Below are 21,688 nucleotides of genomic sequence, written 5' to 3'. Positions count from 1 at the left end.
ATAACACACACAAGCAGCAAGCTAATCTACTAGCTTAAACTAGCAAACATGCTCAGCTAATGTTGCCTAGCATTACAGCTGTGGTGGCAGTCAGAGAGAAAGATAACCATCCAGAAATTTGACCCTTATATAATATTCCCTAAACATGCCCTCAAGTATTTAACACTGTACACTTTATTTGTCTCACATGCTAGCTGGTAAGCTATTCTAATTTGAGCATCTAGTTCTATATTTGCTGAAAACTCTTTCAAGTTTATTGTCAGCGGCAGCTGTTAAGTCAGAAAGTGCGAAAAAATGCAAGGCGTGTCCCTCAATAAAATGCAAGCCACTTACTTACCATTTCTACATGTAATCATTTAGGATATCATTTACAGTCTGGTGTTAACTTGTAGCAATTAGCTGTTTACCAGTATAAAGCACATTGTGCTATATTGGGATTACTTGCATGCTGGCTAACAAGCAGTAAAACAACACTGGTTTGCTGGTTAACAAGCATCACACCCACACAAACATTGGGTTTAATCCTAAATTTTCCTTTAGCATAAAAGGTTCTACTGTTATTATAATTATAGAGAACTATTTTCAGTACTATACTGACATGCCAGAAATCACAGGATTGTACTATTTCAATTGATGAGTGGTACCTCTGGAATAGCCACACTTGGCTAAGTTGTATGGTGTTATCTTGTGAGTGAGGCAAAACACTGGCCAGCGTGCTCATGGCAATGCATAATGAATAATTGGAGTTCCGCTGAGGCCTGATAGTGAGTGTAGACGTAAGTTTTGAAGAAGACTTTAACATTCCTCAATCCACAGTGTCATGTGTGTATCAGGAATGCATAATGGAAGGCTTTTCCACCAACAGTGGACAGCAAAGTTTTGTTTAGTAAATTTAAAACCACAACTTGATTTTTCATTATTAAGGATGAATTTGTACAATTGTTTTACATAACTCAAAATGGTTCCACCAATGAGTCAAAAAACTATAAAACAGAACTCTGTATGTAGAATACGGAGAACTGTAAACAATTTGAATTATTAGTTCTGTATATACAAAGACATCTTGTATATGGTTCTTAAAATTGTCTCATTTCCATTAGCGTGTAAGTAACACTCAAATTACTTAACTTTAACTGTTCAAGGACAGCCCCCTTGTATATAAGTGCTTTACATTTTTGGTTCTAAATAGTAACAAAAAAAAATTTATATTGTTGCAAAACACAAAATAGTGTTTGCACTAAATAGAACCACATAGAAAATTTTGCATTTAAATGTAGAACCATAATTCAAACCTCATCACAAACCCTTGCATTGAGTTCGTCAAAAAAATAAAATAAATAAAAAATTGATTATTTACTGCAAGAAATGACTCCACACACCAGCAGAACTCGTTTTCTTTCTGTATATTTAGAAACACAACTTAAATCATGAATTCTTGTTTCTTCAAAACCAAAATGACTGGCTGCCACAACCCTGTACTGGTTTTAATTTCTGTGAGTATGCAGGCCCATCTAGTAATGGTGAGCACTGAACATTTGTTCCATGGTGTGTGCCGCTACTGGCAGGTCTGGGCTAGTAAATAGTTTGGAGCATTGGTCAGCCTTGGCAAATGTTCTCTGCTGTGCAAAATAGTTCTGCTGCCTGTAACCTGATATATGCAGCAGGAGAAGCCTTATAGGCAGAGTAGCATGCTAAGAACATAGTCTGAGCACTGAGTTCAAGAACATTTCCATTCAGAAAATACAGGATATTCCAGTGTATGTTCACATTAAACCACTAACCGACACTCTGAGGATGCATCTGGCTGCTGGACCATGAACTGAAGGGGAAGCTGATAGACTGAAGTATATTTTTCTATGTAATCCTCAATGTTTTAAACTAGCCATAAATGACAAGTGCAAAGGAATAAGTGGAATTATGTCCCCAGTGACAAGCTGTAATTCCAAAATTTCCAGGCGTGTATATAATAAAATATAATAATTAGTAATTTCTTAATTATTCAGGGTTGCTAGTAATTATTAGTGGCCATTGTGTAGCTTATAGTACATAGTGAAATAATTCATAGTCTTTACTGAATAATTGATAGTGAATACTGAATTAATATTAGTGGACATTGTATAAATCATAGTAAGTACTGAAATAATTCATACTGTAAACTGAATAATAATTAGTGGGCATTGTGTAACTCATAGTACATACTGAAATAATTCATAATGAATTAATGATATGAGTTAATGAAAAATTATAGTGAATACTGAGTAATGCGTAGTGGTTACTAAATAATTCTTAATGAAAAGTGAGCAATGCATAGTGATCATTGAATGATTCATAGTGGATACTAGATAAGAGTAGATACGAGTTACATAGTGAACGGTGTATAATAGTTCATGCTTGTTTCTGAATAATGAAAATTGTATATGCTGAACAGTCCATACTAGCTATTTAATAATAGTAACAGAATTAGTAGTTTTAAAACATTTTGCAAAGGGTACTAAATAATTTACTGTAAAGGAATCAGAGATGGTGAAAGATCAAGGTAGAGATCCTGCTAAAGTAGACAGTGAGTGGAGGCACAAGGGAGCAGGTGTTTCTAATAAAGCAGCCAGTGAGTGGAATCACAAGGCAGTAGGTGTGTCTGCTGAAGAGGCCAGTAAGTGTTATGGACCACTGCAGTCATGCGTCATTCTCTAGTCCTTCTATGGCCATATTTAGGGTTCCGTGTTTAAGCTGCTTAAACTTTTAAGCTGTTTAAACTTTTCAAAAACTCGCCTCCATTACATTCTGTGGTAAATAAATATGTCCAGATCCTATAGGTTTTATTCTGTGTACATTTTTCTCCTGAACAACATTGGATGCTCTGAATTACGAGATCGTAATTAGAGAGTCGTAATAAGAATAATGCTAGCTTTTAGCTAATACCACAGCGTACTGAACAGATGTCACAGCACAAGCAAACTCTGGTCGTTTTTTTTTACAGCATATTATAGCCCAAGTGATCCAACCAGTGAACTAACTGCCCTCACTGAGATGAGCTAGATGTGTTAACAGGAAATCACTAAAACAAGCAGCACATTACTCCAGAACTTGGTTTACTGTAGCTTTACTATTGAGCGAAAACAGGTGGTGTTATATCAGTATTAGCTCTAATTATACTGGTCAACCACCCTGGTTATACTGACAGACTGACAGAATCCAAAACGTGATACAACCGGAGTTTTACAGCCAGTGTTATTTCTCCGCCGTCTTGCTTGTTTTCTCAGTTGCTGTGCTGTGAGCTGTGAAGTGCACTGTAGCATTAGCTTAAAGCTAGCATTTTTCTTATTACTACTCTTAAACAATCTCATAATTCAGAGGATCCAGTGATGTTCAGGAGGAAAATGTACACAGAATTAAACGTACAGGGTTCTTTTTATTTATCACAGAATGTGATAGAGGCCATTTTTTAAGAAGCCCAAAATCCGCTTTGACACACTATCATAAATATGGGCATAAACAACATGGAGGGGGCCTTCTTTGGTTGGGTGCACACCTGGTGAACTGATTTGTGGGCACACACTGTACCAGCCATGCAAATGAGTATCGTATGAATATGGTGTATGGCTATTTTCCCAACAGTCTGTTTGTTAACAGCAATCATGCACAGTCTCATGCAGTGTTTTATTGTGATCTGCTGGCCCTGTTTGGGCCTTTGCATGGGTCTCGCTGGAGGTCGGCTTGCGTAAGAGATTACAGGAAACTCAGCCTTGGAGCAAAAGCAGTGTGTGTGTGTGAGGGTGAGAGAGAGAGTGTGTGTGTGTGTGTGTGTGTAAGTGAAAGAGAGAGTGAGTGTGATAGAGTCGGGGAAAGCCAGGCGCAACCAAGCTCATTAACAGTTTTGTGCTGTTAGACACATTACATATATCCAGATTCAGTTCTGACCTATACGCATGTCATGTATTCATAGTTTAACATTATACCTTGTACATTAATTACAGTGTAATAATTCAGTCTGATTTTTTTACTCTCCTGTACAATTGTACTTACGTTATGTGACAATAAACCTGGCATGACTTGATTTGAGGTAATGGTTTTAGTTATAGTTACTAAAACTGTCTAAAAAACTCCACCATGTTTGGAGGCAGTACTTTGGCTTGGCTTGTTCTTACTGTGAGTTGATTGTTGATCTTAGCCACACCTAAAAACAAAGATACCTTCAGTCTTCAGGGGGAGTGTGGAGTAAACATCTGTCCAACCACATCCGAATATATCTGTCTGTCCACATACTGTCTGTTTACATACTTAAATTATCCATGTGTGGGTTTTCTGTGAATGAGTAAGGAAATAATTGTAAAAATGGAAATACAAGATTTTGGAATATGGAATGCTGCTGTGTAATTTTGCAATATGGACATGCTTCCTTGTGTGTGTGTGTGTGTGTGTTTAGTGCTGCTGTATACATATGATGAGAAGTGTAATAAAGGGCCTAGTGTCTTAGAAACTGCACTGAGACTCATCTAAACCCCAACGCTGCTAAACCCCTGGCCCTGTGTGTACTTTTGGAGGGTGTGGGAGGGCACAAAGATTCTAAGAGAGAGATATAGACAGACTGTGAGAGAGAGACAGAGAGAAAGAGTTTGTGTATGTCTCCTCAATCTCAATGTTGAACCATTTTAAACACATTAGAACTGTGTTTGTGTTAGTGTTGTTAGAGAACATCCTGTCTAGATTAGAATGTGTGTTTGTTTTTGAACTGCTTTAAGGAGGCAATTAGTGTGTGCGTTCTTCTTACAATATGATTCTGTACACACTTCTGTAGGTTCCTCCACATCTCCCTTGTTTGTTTGAACTTTCAGACCTTTCAGTATGAATAAATAGCAGATGTGAAAGATGCCGCTAACTACAGTCCGAACTCAACAACTAACATTTTATTAGAACAAAAGAGATGGTTTCAGTCTAAATGAACTGAACCAGGGTCCAGTTCAACTGCAGTGTAAAAACACTTTCCTAAATAAGTCAGATTTTAAGAGCAATTACAAGAAAGAAAAAGAACCAGTGTTGATTCTCCTGCTTCATGCAGCAGTGTCGGTACAACAGAATATGCTGGTGATTCCTTTATTTACTTTAACTGTAAATTCATGCCTATTTACAAAAAGAAGTGCATGCATTTCGAAGGGAATCTTTTTGTGTCTTATACTGGCGGGCAGGTAGAAACTAACAACATTCTATAAATGGATGAGTGTCAAGTATAGGAAACTGCACCCCACGCAGGTAATGATGAAAGGACGTAGTAAAGATCTTCAGTGTGTTCACTAACCTGCACTGTGAAACCAAAACTAACAGGACCAAATTTATACAATGTAACAAACACATGGGCCTTAATTCAAACTATTATTGTGTAATGTTGGTTAATTCAGTGGTTATTCATCACTGACATCTCTATAAACTAAACAACTGGCATTTATCTAAAAATCTACTAGTCCATTTGGCCATCTTATTTAAGAACTTCCCAGCCCGCATTCACCCCATGTCAGCCCCACGTGAGAATGTTGGTGGGGTGATGGCAATGGCCAAAACCTGATCTGTGCAAAGAGCTCATGGTGCTTCAAGCATGGCTTAACTTGACCCACCATCTCTCGGGATACATGGAAGAAAAGCTCTTGGATTAATTTTTGTCCTGCCTCTGAGGTGGTGGAACAAACTTCCTTTGGGTGACTGAATGGCAGAGTTTCTCTCTGTTTTCATACACAGACTGGACACCTCCACATTTAACAGAGCACTAATCTAGTAGCACCAATCTTGCATTTAAGTATCTTAGTTTTATTTTCTGGCATTTAGGTACAGTGTAGTGCAGAGGTCGGCAATAGGCGGCCCGCGGGCTAGATGTGGCCCGCAAGAGTGAAACATCTGGCCCGTGAGGTTGTTTGAACTAAAATGACAAAAAAAAAAAAACGCTTCTCTGGCGAACTTTAGTTTTTTACTCCTTCCCGTCTCTCTCTGGCGCTGGGCGTTTCCACTCGTTCTCGGGCTCCTATCTCCTTATAAGGTGTTTTTTCCCTGCAGTAGCCGTAGCAGCGATACTATAAATGCACCGCGTGAGGAGCAGTGTGTTTGTTTATTTATTTTTTCCTTTCCTGGGTTCATTTTTTTGTGGCCCGCCAAGTAATGGCTTGGAAAACACCTGGGGCCTCATGTACTAAAGGTGCGTACGCACAAAAACATTGCGTACGCCATATTTCACGCTCACGGTCTGATGTACTAAATTTGACTTGAACGTGTGAAAGTGCGTTCCCCCACGGAAGTTTTGTTTTGGGCGTACGCCTTTTTTTTGTGCGTATGTATTGTGTTTTTGTCATTTGGCGACACTTAGAGGCGATGCATTGAAATTACAACTATTAAGATATCCTTCATGCACACATTGAAGTAAGCATTATTGGGTAAAATAAAGTAAATTAATCAGACAGTTTCATTGTCTTACAGAAATAATCGTTTAACGTGTTTCCACTTAGCCTAGATCAGGTTTGCGCTGGAGTTGTTGGAGATGCAGCGTTGGCATTACTGGAAAATACTGCTAATGGCCGAATTCATTGAGCGCGCATTTTCCGTGACCATTATGTTTTTTTGGCCCATGATGATGACTGGCTTATAAGCAGTTTTAGATTTCCAAGAGCATAAGAAAACAAGCTGAGTGCGTGACGTGTGTCTTTTTGGTAGGCAACTCATTTAAAGCATTTAAATGAAAGCATTTATCTTAGAATAATAAAACTTAAAACATGGGTAATTATACGCTATGCGTATATATTATTATTATTATTATTATTATTAATAATAATAATAATAATAATAATATTATTAATAATAATAATAATAATAATAATATAACATTATACTCTGCGTAATTGAGGGAGGAGTCGTGGCAAGTGTGATGCTTTCGTGCATTTGCGCTTGATTTCAAGTTGATTGTGATGTACTAAGAGAAAGTACGTGGAATTCTGCCTACGCACGGTTTGATAAATCCGGATTTTTTTGTGCGTACGGAACTTTTCAGATCTGAGCGTACGGAACATTTTAGTAGGAAGTCCACGCAAGTCTTAGTACATGAGGCCCCTGGCCCGCGGCCAAAACTTACTGCCGACCCCTGGTGTAGTGTATAGATATAGATATTGTGGGTATTTGAAAACTAGAATGGAGGATTTGATTGCATTCAGGAACACGAACATTAGTGAGGTCAGGTTGTTGGGTGATCACAACTGCGAATCATCTCTAACTCATACCAAAATTACTGGATGGAGCACCATCATTCCAGAGAACAGTTCCAACTCAATACTGAGGGGTCTTTATACCCCTGTAATCCACACCTGGCCAATATATTAATATTTATTGTATGCTCCAGAGTCCTTATGTAACGATAGAAGGCAAACTGTGTGTGTGTACGTGTGTGTGTGCATGCGTGCCTGTGTATTTGCATATCTGTGCATATCTTGCAAATGCAAGTTATTACCTGTCAAAACAGAATGCTAATCAAATGTATTTGGAGGCATATTATTACATGGGTGTAGCACATTGGGGTGTTGTGTTACTCCAGTGTTCAGCCCTGCCAAACATCTGTCTCCAGAGATCTGGTCAGAAATGGACTGCTAGACATATAGACATATATCGCTGACTTTGCATGTGTTTCAAGCACATCTCCAGTGACCAAATGTGGTCGGATTTCAAAACTAGTGGGTTGGGGTGTTGCACAAGTACGTGTAAGTACACAAAAAAAGGTGCTTGAGATGCTGTTCCAACATACACAGCAAATTCTGCCTTTTGGAATAAACTCCTTGTAAGTTTAATTCAAATAAGTTTTTATGTGTGACCATCAAACAGACTCAAGGGCAGAGTTAAAGTAAGCTGATCTTTAACTTTTTTCAATGAAAACACTTACCCATTCAGAGTGAATTACAGCTCCCAATTTGAGTTAAACATGAACTCTCTCACAGAGTAAAAAAATGCTTAAAGGTTTACTTATTGAGTTAATATTTAAAAATACTGAACTGTTAAAAAAACTGTAAACATGACTACAACAGACATCATTACTGATTATTACTATTTTTTACTTAACTAATCCATACACTATGTTTAACAACCCATGTGTAATTCAATACACTAATCTAATGTTGTGTCATGTCTGTTACCATTTTAACCATGTTCAGTATAATGTTCAGTAAATGTGTTCATATTAAGACTGTCAAATGAACATATTCATTTTGATTAAATAATTACAGAAAGAAAATATTGATGATGATTTGCCCACTGGCCAAATCTGATGTTCAGTTCCATAACTGAAGACCAGAGCCATGTACAAACATCATACACATTTCATATAAAATCAAGCAGCATAACATATTCTATTTATCCAGCACAGTAATATCATTCTAATATAGGAGAAATCATTTAGTCTTGTAAAACAGTTAGCATCGGGGCTAACTCGCTCCAGTCCTTACTGCTGAGTTCAGCTGTTATCTAGCATTGAGCCACTAGCTGCATTCCCGTGTTCTGAGGTCAATAATTATAGACTGCCATGATTATAGCCATGATCCACATACCATAGCAGTCCACAGAGACTATTAAACATGTGCTATTAAATTGGCATCACCAGTTAGTATGGCTAACCCACCATTTTGGGCTTCATAATAAAAGTCCTCAGGCATATTTGGACTATTTTTTGGTAAATAGCCTTTTAATTGAAATATGGTCAAATATTTAAACTATACTTCCATCAAATTTATTTTTAAGCATTTTAAGGCAATGGACCTCTTTCAAGAGATCTTAAATTAGCACTAATCTTGCAATTACGTTGTTGAGAATAAACTTAGAAATACAACATTTTCAGGCTTTTTACACTAACACCAGGGGAGACAAAGTCTAAAAAGTTTAAGCAGATGCTAAAGAAGAAACTGAAACAGTGTCTGAAACCCCAGATAATATTGATAATGACCTCTGATTCACCCCCTGAAAGGTTAGCTGTAGAGAAGAGTGCTGAACTGAAACCACAGAAAGACAGATGGTGTAGATAAGTTTGAAGAAAGCAAAATAGTTTTGCAGACAGTATGTTAAAGCCACACTATGTAGCATTGCTACCAACAGCTTTAACATTTTGATGATGCTGTTTTGACTGTAATATAGAGAATAGCACCACTGACATTGATTGCACTATGTAACTTTTGAATGAAGCGTCCAGAAAAAGGCTTTTTAGATTAAGCATGTAAAAGTTCACGCAGCTCATCCAGTTCAGAAGCTCTGCAGCAAGCGCTGCGCGATTTACCACAACACCACGGTCATATAAAGTTCAAATGAGTTCTAATGATTTTTTCATTCCACAATTTGCTCTGCATGATCTTATCATGATATGAGAGCAATGACTTTTCCTGATGGTTCCCTCTAAAATAGGGACGTGTCCACAGATGTCATTTTTCAAAAGAGTGTTCAGTTGGGTTGGGATTCATGAGAACAATAGGTGATGACAGAAATGAAGAGCAGTCCAAGAGCAGAGCAGAAGAATGGGACTGTTTGCAGAAAGAGGAAGAAGTGTCTTTTAAAGACTGTTGGGAAAGTTCTCATCATACTCATGGTTATGCAACAGATGTAAAGAGGAAGAATGGAACTAAACAAATTGATGAAATCCATTTTAATAGAGCAGCAGGCTCCTTGCTGAGAGTTTTTGCATCAATATAAGGAGTATAGTCAGAGTCATCTATCATAGTTTCATAGGAATTCTTTATTCTTGCTAGAATCTTCTGCTACATCTAGACTGAAAGAGAACAAAAGTTTAGAATGACACCTGGTGGCCAAACACTGATACATCAATATAAAACAAGTGTGGGATAAGACCATGGTGTTTTAGCAGCTGCCTCTCTGCTTATCTAATATGAGTGATAGGTCTACTGAATACAAAAGACCAATCAAAAGGCTTTCTGTGTCACACTCATGCCACACCTGTCACTCACTCTCTCTCTCTCTCTTGATCAGGTGCTTTAAAAAAGTGTGAACCAGATATACAACATCCGGATTTCTGGGTAATTTTCTATGATTTGCAACCATCAGAGAGCCACTATCAATACATGAAAGAATCTCGTGGGTTATGGGAGAAGAGGGATGTCTGGATGGTTGCTTTGGTTGTCTTTAGCACTTTTTGTTTGTTCAGACAATATTGACAGATGTTCAGACTAATTGTTGGCCTTGATGCTAGAGTGATATTACCAGCAAGATGTGCAGTTACTGGGTGTAAATGGGAAAGTCTATTTGGAACACCACACATCGGATAGGCACTCCAGGGGGAGAACTTCTGATTAGTAATTGCTGAGCCAAATGCATGTTGTGCCCCCTGATTAAAAACAAATTATGCGTCATAGAGGAGGAGCCACTAATGTTCTGAGAAAGCAGAACACCAATAGTTTAAAGATCACATCTGTGATGTGCATCAGTATTTAAGGTAAGGTAAGGGAGTAAGTGGCATGTACATGTACGTATCTTTGTTTGTTTGTCTTTTTTAGTGTCAGTGACGGCTGAACATTGGGGGTGTCAAAATACTAATAGATACAAGTTTAAATCAACGGTTAGAACAGGTTCCACTCATATTCCACCAACATTGTTTGCTTTGTAGGGACACTGTAGAGAATGAAGAAAGTATTTACCTTGGAGTTGGGCCAGGAAACCTGCTCAAAGGTCTTTAATACTTCTTAATCAACTTACTTTAATGTTAAGTTGACTGGTCTTTAATCATTCAGGCTAGTGATATACTCAGTTGTTTGTTTGATACTGAGATGAGAATGCGGTCTTGGAAGAGGAAGTTCCAAATACTGTTTCAGACACCTAAGTTTTTAGATTTTTAGTCCCTCTACCACTTCGTCTTGGTTGTATGCCATTCTCACCACAGCAGTGATAGTAAGATGGGCGTGGCATGTTAGGGGTATGATTGTGGCATGGTATGCTTGTAGTAGGCTCATTGCTAGCTATGTTAATTTGGCCTAGTAAAAATGTGTTTGTAGTTCATAAGAAAACACATGAATCAAAAAATCATAAAATGCCCTCTTTTGTAAAAGTCATAGATTTCTGTTTCTATAGGAGCAGAGCTCACGCGCAAAGTCAGGTTGAGTGTACTATCTCAACATGTGCTTTGTAAGGTTTGTAGGTTAGATTTACTTTTAGCTAATTGGCTTAAGCGCTGTAATTAGCCAATGGTGGCACTCTGGGGGTGGGACTTGGAGAGACGGGATGCGTGAGAGAGTGTGTGAGGAGCAGACGAGTTCTGAGAAGTTTTGGAGAGTTCTACAGCATGTAGAAATCAGCTCACTCATGCTTGAAGAGAGGACGTTACCTTATTCAGAATTCCTCTGGCTTAGAGCGAGGACACTTTCTGCCTGCTTGCGGTTCTGTTAAGGGTTGTGGGGCACTGACGCTTTACTGCACACTTCTCCAATAAACAAGGTAACGTTTGTTTTATTTGGAGTAAAGTGTCTGCGTACCCAAGTACACAGTCACATCATCCACGCCTATAGACAGTTGACCGTGTGAGGGTGCTGCAGAGGTGGAAATTACCACAATAGAAACGTTTTTAAAGGTCTGAATATGTTTATAAAAATTGTAAGTAGGACTGTATGTTTCATTAGGTCAAAGGAAATTTCAGTTATTAATGAAACAAATATAGTGTTATATAATATAGTTTAGTATCTCTTTAAGTCAACCATACTTCGACTATATACTGAGCTTTTATGTAGCTGAGTTGTTTGTACTTCTAATACTGAACTTTTGAGTTTGCACTTCTAATACTGAGCCAGTAGGTTTAATAATAAGCTGCTGATTCACAGCTGGAACAGAAAAAGGAGGGCTGTTTATTGGAAATATTGTGAGTGCAAGTGATTACCTGTAATCAAAGCAGTTATATGTGTCGTAATAAATCATAGTCCTATAGTCATAGAGTTTTAAGTAACATATCACACTAGGTTTATAGTATTTACCTTTCTGTAAATGAATATTAGCTGTTATTCCTTGATACAGACGCTGTATTCTCTGCACATCAACGGTGTAGCTCTCTAGGCTCTTCATGTTGGTGTGAAAGGGTCAGGATGCCAAGTCTTTTCTCGTCTTCCAATAAAATCATGCATAATATATAGCAGAGTTTTGTAAATAATGAACTTGCAAGATTTTGTCTTTGTAGAATAAGAACAGATTAAATTTAGATGTGAGACAGGGTAAGACTTTAGTTTTTTAAAAGAGTTGTTATTTTAAAATGTCTTCTAGGTTATGATTGCCATTATCTACTTTTATCTCAGGCTCACCTAATGAGGTCTAAAGCTCACCTGGACTCTTTTGACCCTCTTTGCACAGTTCACTGATCAATTGCAGGTAACCAAAAACACACACTCATACTAGTGGGTAGGGGTGTACCAAATTGTACTGTATTGCCAACATTTTTGAATATTGTGAATGATATTATACCCTAAAATGTTGTGCCATATCAAACACCCCTAATTATCAAATCAAGGCACTACTTTTTTGCTGCTCTTAGCAAAAGTAGAATGTGTATCTGATTTCTCATTTCCCATTATATATTTACTAGAGACAGATTATATCTGTTCAGTATCATTCCTTTTACTTTAATCCTGGATATATGGAGATATTTGGAGTGAACATTTGATCACATTCTGGAATCTGGATCATTGACTTCTGTTACGATCTGATAAAAATCTTATTTTTTTAATACCTCAGTTAGGGGTGTGCCATATTAAATCGTATGCAATAATGCAATTTAATATTCATTTTGTTGCAGTAGTGTATTCTTTATATATTTTTTTTTAATTCAGTGTTTTGTCATATCGCCAAAAGTATCATTATCATGAAAATATCATGAAATATTGTGATATTATTTTAGGGCCATATCGCCCACCCTTACTAGTGGATAGTTTAACATGAATGTTTTCGAGAGATGGAAGGAAGCCCAAAAAGACACAGGAAGAACACATTAAACTCCTTATAGACCATTGATAACCAAATTATATTGGTAATCAAACAAGTCAACAGTCGGCTGCAGCTGAAACGTACGGCTTTATTTGTTCATATTTGGCAAATTTTAAAGATAACATTCACAAGCCAAACATTCTAATCTATATTAGAAAACATATTGTTGCAGCCATTTAAGTACATCAGTGGCCACCGTTGGATAAAGACAATTAACTGAGATTTAAGAGTTACTGAATCAGTATAATATTGCCATCTAGTGGTATGGCTGTGGAAATTCAAGACATAGTGGATCTTTAAAACTCAAAACTCTCAAAACTTTCCACATTGACTTTTAAAACAATGATGATCTCTCGCCACTAGCTGTAGAAGTAAATTAATAAAATATAAATTTATAAATATAAATAAAATAAATGTAATATATTTAAATTAAATTTAAATATAAATTATGAGGTGCTGTCTGGCCAACGAACTCATGGCAAAGCAATGTGATTTATCGTAGTTAGAGCAAGGCCTCAGAGTGAGGGTCAGATGGATGGAATATTCCATTTCTAAAGCCATGGGAGTGTTTAACATTAAACCACAGTGTACCGTCTGTGTCAGGAATACATTATAAAAGGCATTACCACCCACAGTGAACAACACAGAGAGTGGTACTGATTGTGACTGGCAGTGTTTGGCTAGAATTTTCCTTTTGAACATACAAGCAACTTATTACTCAATTCTGTCCCATGACTTTGGGCATGTCAGTGTAAAAGGTCAGTTAGCATTGTTTCTTTATGACCTGTTCCAAATCCTTGAACATACTTGCTAGTGTTTATGAAATGCATCTATTTTGTTCACTTCATGGAAAGACAATATACCAAAATAAAGATTTTATTGAAGTGCTAAAAGTCACATGACACACAAACAGAATTGATTTGCACAAAAAGAAAAAGGGTTAAGAATCAGCAACAACATAAATGTAGCACAACAAGGGAGAAGGTTGTCCCAGCAATGTGACATCACTTCCTTTTTTGAAGCTCCCTCATGAGGGCATCCAGCTGTGGAGGAAAAAAATATATATCAAAAACAATATCCAGCTCTATTTAAAGCAGCATCTGTTTAGGTACTTGGTGCCAATCAAATGTACTACTACATGGTGCTAGAAGAAATTAGCATGATGTAGATATGAAGTGTTGATTTTTCGGTCCAAACTGAAAGCTTAGTGCTAAGAGTCATGTTCAGACAAGTTCTCACCAGGATGCTCTTCAGGATGTTGGTTCTCAGAGGTCTCAGATAACTGCATTCTCCTGCTCCACACAGTTTAATTTCTTCTGACACCTGCCAAGCCCAAGCACACAACAAGAGACACTTTTTTTTTTTTTTTTTTTTTTCTAATTTTTCCCATTTTTATCCCCAATTTACACGGCCAATTACCCAACCCACTCATTAGGACTCCCCCTATCACTAGTAATGCCACAACACACCAGGAGGGCGAAGACTAACACATGCTACCTCCGATACATGTGAAGTCAGCCACCGCTTCTTTTCGAGCTGCTGCTGATGCAGCATTACCGAGCAGCCAGCGCGCTTGGAGGAAAGCACAGTGGCTCGGCTCCGGTACATCAGCTCACAGACGCCCTGTGCTGCAGACATTACCCTAGGAGTGTTATGGGGAGAGAGCGCCATCTACCCACCCAGAGGGAGCAGGGCCAATTTTGCTCCCTCTGACGCCGGCAGCTTGATGGCAAAGCTGCATGAGCGGGGGTTCGAACCTGCGACCTCCTGCTCATAGTGGCAGCGCCTTAGACAAGAGACACTTTATTAGAATACTCGTATGTGCTTCCAATCACAGGCCACTTCATTAGAAGCACCTTCTTCCTTGTGCTACACTCACTGGCCACTTCATTAGTAGCAACATACGTTGTGCATCCACTATATAAGTGCCTGGCCAAAAAAATATACTGAATATAGACCAGGTTATTCCATCAATGGATTTTTTCTTCCCTGATGACACGAGCATATTTTAAGATGACAATGCCAGGATTCATGGTGCTGGAATTGTGAAAGAGTGAATCAGGGATCATGAGATCAACATTTTCACACATGGATTGTTCACCACAGAGTCCAGATCTTAACCTCATTAAGAATATTTGGGATGTGCTGAAGAAGACTTTGTGCAGAGATCAGACTCTACCATCATCAATGCAAGACTGGATTGAAATAAATGTTGTGACATTGCAGAAGCTTATTGAAACAATGCCACAGTGAATGCGTCCCATAATCAAAGCTAAAGGCGGTCCAAAAATGTTTTTTTTTTTTTTGGTGGCGACTTTTTTTTGGCCAGGCAGTGTAATTCTCTTAATTCGACACTGGTCAGTTTCTGTGTGTGTTTTGTGTGGTTTTGATACCTCTGGTGAACTGTAGGGGTCGATCTCTCTCTTTCCTCCGGGGTACCAGCCGTGAGACCAGTGCTGAGAGACAGACAGCTGCACTCCCAAACACAGCAGCAGAGCCGCCACCAGCAACAGCCTACACACACTCACCATCACTACACAGAGAGTGAGGGAGAGACAGACAGACAGACATAAGGAGAGAGATATAAGAGAGAAAACATGTGAGAATCACAGATAAAACAGGTATTAAAACAGATATAAAACAGATATTGAGAATAAAAGAGAAGGGCGAGTAAGGATGTCTGTGTGTGTAAGAGAGGGAGAGTGAGAGAGAAGAGAAAGATGTATGCATATGTGAGAGAGAGATGAGAGTAGATAGAGGATGTGAGTGTGTGTGAGGGCAAGGAGAAGAGAAAGATGTGTGCATATGTGAGAGAGATGAGAGGATGTGAGAATGAGAGTGATAAAAGAATTAAGAGATGAGAGAGAAAGTGTGAGTAATAAACAAAAGAAGAGTAAAAGAGATGTATTAGATAAATAAACAAAAACAGCAAGATGAAAGAAAGAAAGAAAGAAAGTGTAAAATAATGAGAGAAAGATAGAAAAAATACTTGAGAACTGAAAGTTAGAACATGAAATAAAAAAACAGAAAGTAAAAAAGAATGAGAACTGTTGTAACACACACACACCATAGTGTTAAATTCAGTTCAACTTAACTCAGTTTAATTCAATACACTTTTGTCACAACTATATTTATGTACACGACTGTCAATGCATCTTTAAAGTGGTCATCTTCAATATTAAACCCTGAGCATAATAATAATAATAATATCTGCAATTATTGTTTTAATTATAATTGTTATTATTATATAAAAATATATTTTATTATATACTCAGACACTATATTTATCATTTTTAGCTTCACAGTGCACAGTAAAGCCTGTAACAGGAGTGACACTACAGAGCACAGGGTTAGAGAGATTAGAGTTATAAATCTTACCGGTTCTCCTGGGCAGGTGTTTTCTATTTGGTTCCTCTGAAATCTGCTGTTCTGCAGAGTCTGTAGTGTTGAGTCGGTACCTTCTGCCAGCAGCCTTCTACTGGAACCAGTGATGGAGCAGCTGAGGAAAACCCACCACTTCTTTACTGAAACCTTCTCCATCCTCTTCCTCCTTATTTATAATCCATCTCACTCTCTCTCACACACACACACACACACACTCTCTCTCTCGGGGGGTTTCCGCTGGGACAGGGTCTAAGTGCGTAACATCAGCTCAATTCCAATTATCATCTACAAACACTCCTGAACCCTGAGGGACACCGACCCAACCTGTCACAACCCTTTTTCTCACACACACACACACACATGGATAATGAGTGACATGTGAATGTGTGTGGTTTTCCACAGCTGTGAGTCAAAGAGAATCTTGGTCTATGAGTAATAAATATAATGTGAGAAACAAAAAATAATTTTTGGACTGCCACACAAATATAGCTATGGGGTCTGGCACGGTTCAGAAAATGTGCAAAAAGATGCAATAAATAGAGCATGCTTTTTCAAGAATTGCGGGTATCATTTAAAAAGTGCTTTTTTATATTTACTCATGTTATATTTGTCTGATATTAAAGTTTGTTTGACATTCTAAAAAAATTTTAAAATGCAAAAAATACAAAAACACAAGAAATCTGTAGGGGGGCAAATACATTTTCACACCACAATACACACTTTTTAAACATACAGTACAAGTTAAATGTTTGGACACACATTCGTATTCAATAAGTGTTAAACAAACCAAAATACTCTTATGTGGGCTGCTGTTAAATTGCGGTTTCTGAGGCTGGTAAATATGATGAACTTAGGTAACTTTTGGTCTGGTGTGGTCCTGGTGAGAGCCAGTTTCATCATAATGTTTTTGATGGTCAGTGTGACTGCACGTTTTTTAAGTAACTTTTTCTTAATTGAATAGTTCTTGCCATAATTTAAAATAACAACAGCTGCTGCTGTACCTTTTTATAATAACGTTTAGGTATAAGAACTTTAAACGAGACGGCACCAACAAAATAAGCGCAGACTGCAAATTTATCCATAATCCATATCTTATTACTATAATTTACAAACAAATTGATTTTCCACATTGTTTATAATACAGTAAATTCTTAGATTTATAAGACATGGCTGTACAGTTATCTTAAAAAACTGGACAGCAACAGATAATAAAAGGCTCATTGCAACCAGAGACATGAGACTTTTATGTTTTACAAACTTGACTTAAACTCATGACCAAAGACGTGAAACTTAAAAAAGGACTTGTTGTTTTGCAATGTAACATAATTAAGTGAGGTGGGTCTAGGTGGGTTCTAGGTGGGCATCGAGGGCCCGTGCACAGAGTACAACCCATATGGGGGCAATTTTGAACACATTCTGGTTCTGTTACTGAAATCCACAACTGGCATCCATATGTGGGGTGAAAAGGAAATCTATAGACAAAAGTTTTTTGTGCCCAGTTGGGCTAATTAAACAGGTCCCACATGGGCGTGTTATCTGGGATAGCTGTTGTGTGAGGTGTCTTATCAATGTTTGATATAGACAAGATTTCAAATCATACTGCAAAGCTGTGCCTCCCTCATTTCCTCTCTACTGCACTTGTTCGTTACCTGTTGACCTCTGAGAAGGACACACTGACCTAGAGAAGACAAGAAAGAGGGCAAACACTTGTGTGTCATGTGTATGTGTGTGTGTAAGGTAAGGGTTGTCTGATTAATTCGTAATGTGTAAGACGCTGATTGAGTTCCTGTCACTCAGGCCGTGTTTAAACACTCAGGGTGTTTCTGTTTGAACTAATCTGCTCACGCTCCCACCCTGATCACCCTGACACCCCAGTCTGTGATTCACCCTCCACCGTGCATCACTGCAGACGTCTGAGAAACATCTTTGTCTTTAGAAGTTTAGTCTGATTAAGGATGTCTGATGAAAGAGTCAGTAAAATACTGAAATCACAAAAAATCCTGCATCATCTGAATAGAATCGGAAAGAACATTAAAGAATAAAAACACTTTAATCAACAGCAGTGCCCCCTGGTGCATATGGGACAGTGCAGTTGGTCACAGTGTCCATGCTGACCCTTGTCTATAGTCACAATTTTTTTTTTTTTTTACAAAGAGCAGATTAGTATTTGATTTAAGGACCCTGTGGAGCAGAGCAATCGGTATTGACTATATAATATAACATACCGTATTTTTTGCACTATTAGGTGCACTGGATTATAAGGCACACGATTCATAAACATCTATTTCCTGGTCTATTTTCACACATAAGGTGCACCGGATTATAAAGTGCATTATGCAACACAAGTAAGGAACAGGGGTGTTGCCATGTTTTCTTTCTAATTCGCCACCCAGCTGCGAGATCTATAAAGCTAAGCTAAGTAAACAAACCAGCGCTTAAAGTTAATGTATTGTTGGGTGGATAAAGCACTATTAGCTATAGCTATTTATTTACAGTAAACTTTCCAGATTTCCACTAAAGCTGGGTGTGGCTGTATCTATAGCTGTGGTCTGTATACTCACCTCTGAACGGCAAAAGAGCTAGCGGCAAATGCTAGTCCTGCTTCAGCAGTGCTAGCCCAGGTTAGCAGCAGGCTACAGGCAAATAATACTCACCTCTGAATGGCAAAGAGCTAGCGCTTAGCACGGTTAGTACGTAACGCAAATGCTGCTCCAGCAGTGCTAGCCAGGGTTAGCAGCAGGCATCAGGTTGATAATACTCACCTCTGAATGACAAAATAGCTAGCACATAATGTAGTTTGCAGCTAAGGCTAAAATTGCTCCAGTCTTAGTGCTGGAGAACTAACTCCTGTATCACGCTGTACTTCAACAGAGTGGCTTTACTGCTCCTTACAACCTGACTGGTAAAATTAGTACATAAGGTGCACCTGATTAAAAGGCATACTGATGATTTTTGGGAAAAATTAAAGGATTTTAAGTGTACCTTATAGTGTGAAAAATGTAGTAGGTATATACACCTCAACACGCGCTGCAGTAATTAATCATTTATTTGTCATTATTTCACCCCATCCAGCAAACACAGACTATAAAGTATATATAGAGTGGAGTCAAATGTGTTTGATTTTTTAGTGTTTAATGAACATTCTGTCACAGTGCTGCATGACACTGTGTGGGGCTTTCTCTCCTGTTCTCTCACATGCTGCAAGTCCCACCCACACTAAAACCTCATTGGTCCACTAAGCATGGATCAGGATGCTCTGTGTCACTCTCTCACTGTGTGTGTGTGTTCCTCTCGTACCGTTTTCTCTCTCCTTCTCTTTAAAAATGATTTCCGGGATTTTGTATTTAAAATTTACGAGACTTCATGAACTTCCGTGACAGGTGGGATCTGAAAAAGCCCTGAAATGTACATGGAAATGTTGTAAACCACTATAATAATGTCACCTGCAGAAGAACGACACTTAGCTTTTAATTTGCCAAAGAGATTCTCTTATAAAGCGGAAAACACCCATTTAAGAATATTCTCCAGGTTTATTTGACCACCAGGGGGCGCTGCTGAGTGAGTCCAAAATTAATAGGTTCCTTAAAAGCAGTTGAACAAAAATTTATGAAAAAGTTAGATCTTTTTTTTGCGACTGAAACTGTTTACCCTTTTTCTCAACAAAGTACAATATCAAACGTTTTAACCCGACAGACATAATTTTAAACTCCAGATATAAACCTTTTAACACACTCTCTGGCTGTAACTCCAGCAAAGCTCTTGCATTGTTGCTGCCTAAAACCTGTTTACTGAAGAAAAAAGAAATACGCAGGTCAGTTTTTTTTGCTCTTTAGCAAAACAACGCACTGAGTAATGTCTATGGGCGTTTACATACAGCACTGACCAGAAGTTCTACTCAAATCAATGAATGGAACCAGTCAGAACTGGTCTGGTCACAGGGCACCACTGTTTAAGCTTTCCAGAAGTCAACAATCGATTATGCGCTGTCCGTCATTCTGTTTAATATTCTGTTCTCATTCACTGTGAAGGTTTACTTTTACAGAGAAAAAAACAGCAGAACACCTGATGTAGCTGGAAAACGCTCCAACTCTAAACATATTCGGCTTTAAGTTTGGCTAAGGTTATGGATAGGCCTGGTCAAGAGGATGGTTGCTATTTTTAATTTGAGTTTTTGAGCACTTCAGCTCTATTATTTTAATATTTACTTGCAGGTTCCTTCTCTTTCGTAATGTAGGCACCAGCAGAAAATGCACAATGCTCTTGTTGCTGAATACAGTTACTACTAAAATTCTTTACTACCTTTGTCCACTTCGTACATTTTAAGGTTTGGGTAATAAAGAGATCCCTGAATGAGCTTTAATGTCAATCGAGGGCCTCTGTTGACAACAGCAGAGAGAAACTAATCAGCATTCCTTCATCACGGAATTACGAGGCTTTTCCTCCTGACGCTCCTTCAGAAAGCAGGGATTAACCTCTCTGCACTGACCGCGGTCTAGATGACAGGCTAATTATTCTCTCTGACAGCCAAAGAGTGGACGAAATGAGCCAGGAGGGAGGGAGCGGGGGCTGCAAGATATTTCTGGACACAGTCTTTAATGGGGGACTCTTAACTGAAATTTTAAAATGTAATATTTTTTTATATAAAATTTGCAATACAGACATGTTTAAAATGATGGCCAGGAATGAGTTTGTTTAGAATATATTACACTTTTGTCTGTTTTTACTATATAAGAGGTCTCAGTTATTAAACTAAGTATTTCATTATAATTTCAGAAAAAAGATCAACCATCACCACCATCAACAGGTGCCCTTCTGTAACTGAAGTTTTATTACTTTATAATTTTTTAAAAACAGATATTAAAAAATATATCAGATAAAATAGAAAATGTTCAAAGGTTTAGATTATGGATGCACTGAATATCTGGCAACCAAATGTAGCTGACAATTTAAAAGAACAATGCTTTGTGTTCAGACAAATAAGTGAAAAGGCCAATTTATTATAAGCTGTACAGGGATAGGTTAGTAACATTAGCTAAGATACCCAGCTAACTAGCTAAAATAAATTAAAGCTAAATCATTTGGTATTCAGCCTTCATGTAGCCTTATGTTTTGTTTGCTATTTTCATTTCACTGAATCTCTAGTTTGCATGAAATGTAAACATTGTAAATCATAATGATTTAATACACTTTTGTGTTTTTCAGTACTTTTATTTTGTAGTAAGGTATCTATAATACAAATGTATTACCCGAGGACATTCAAGTTCCCCTCACTTAGGTCACCAATATAACAGAAACAAGCAGTAAATTCACACCAAATGGAAGCCAGGTA

At 37.9% G+C, this 21,688-nt stretch overlaps 1 protein-coding gene across 1 annotated transcript; it reads right to left on the bottom strand.

Annotated features, from left to right (window-relative positions):
• Positions 1 to 13,835: 13,835 nt before the first annotated feature.
• gnrh2 (gonadotropin-releasing hormone 2) lies at positions 13,836 to 16,955 on the bottom strand. The gene is made up of 4 exons (XM_007256535.4): positions 16,354 to 16,955; positions 15,369 to 15,508; positions 14,215 to 14,298; positions 13,836 to 14,018 (listed from the first exon to the last, which is right to left on the bottom strand). Exons 2-4 carry the CDS (start codon positions 15,504 to 15,506, stop codon positions 13,980 to 13,982), a joined length of 261 nt encoding a protein of 86 aa, XP_007256597.1. The 5' UTR covers positions 15,507 to 15,508; positions 16,354 to 16,955; the 3' UTR covers positions 13,836 to 13,979.
• Positions 16,956 to 21,688: the final 4,733 nt, after the last annotated feature.

This window comes from Astyanax mexicanus, chromosome 17 (genome assembly GCF_023375975.1).
Source record: "Astyanax mexicanus isolate ESR-SI-001 chromosome 17, AstMex3_surface, whole genome shotgun sequence".
Classification (NCBI taxonomy): Eukaryota; Metazoa; Chordata; class Actinopteri; order Characiformes; family Acestrorhamphidae; genus Astyanax; species Astyanax mexicanus.
The sequence above is the reverse complement of the archived record's forward strand: the minus strand, read 5'-3'. Positions and strand labels throughout refer to the sequence as shown.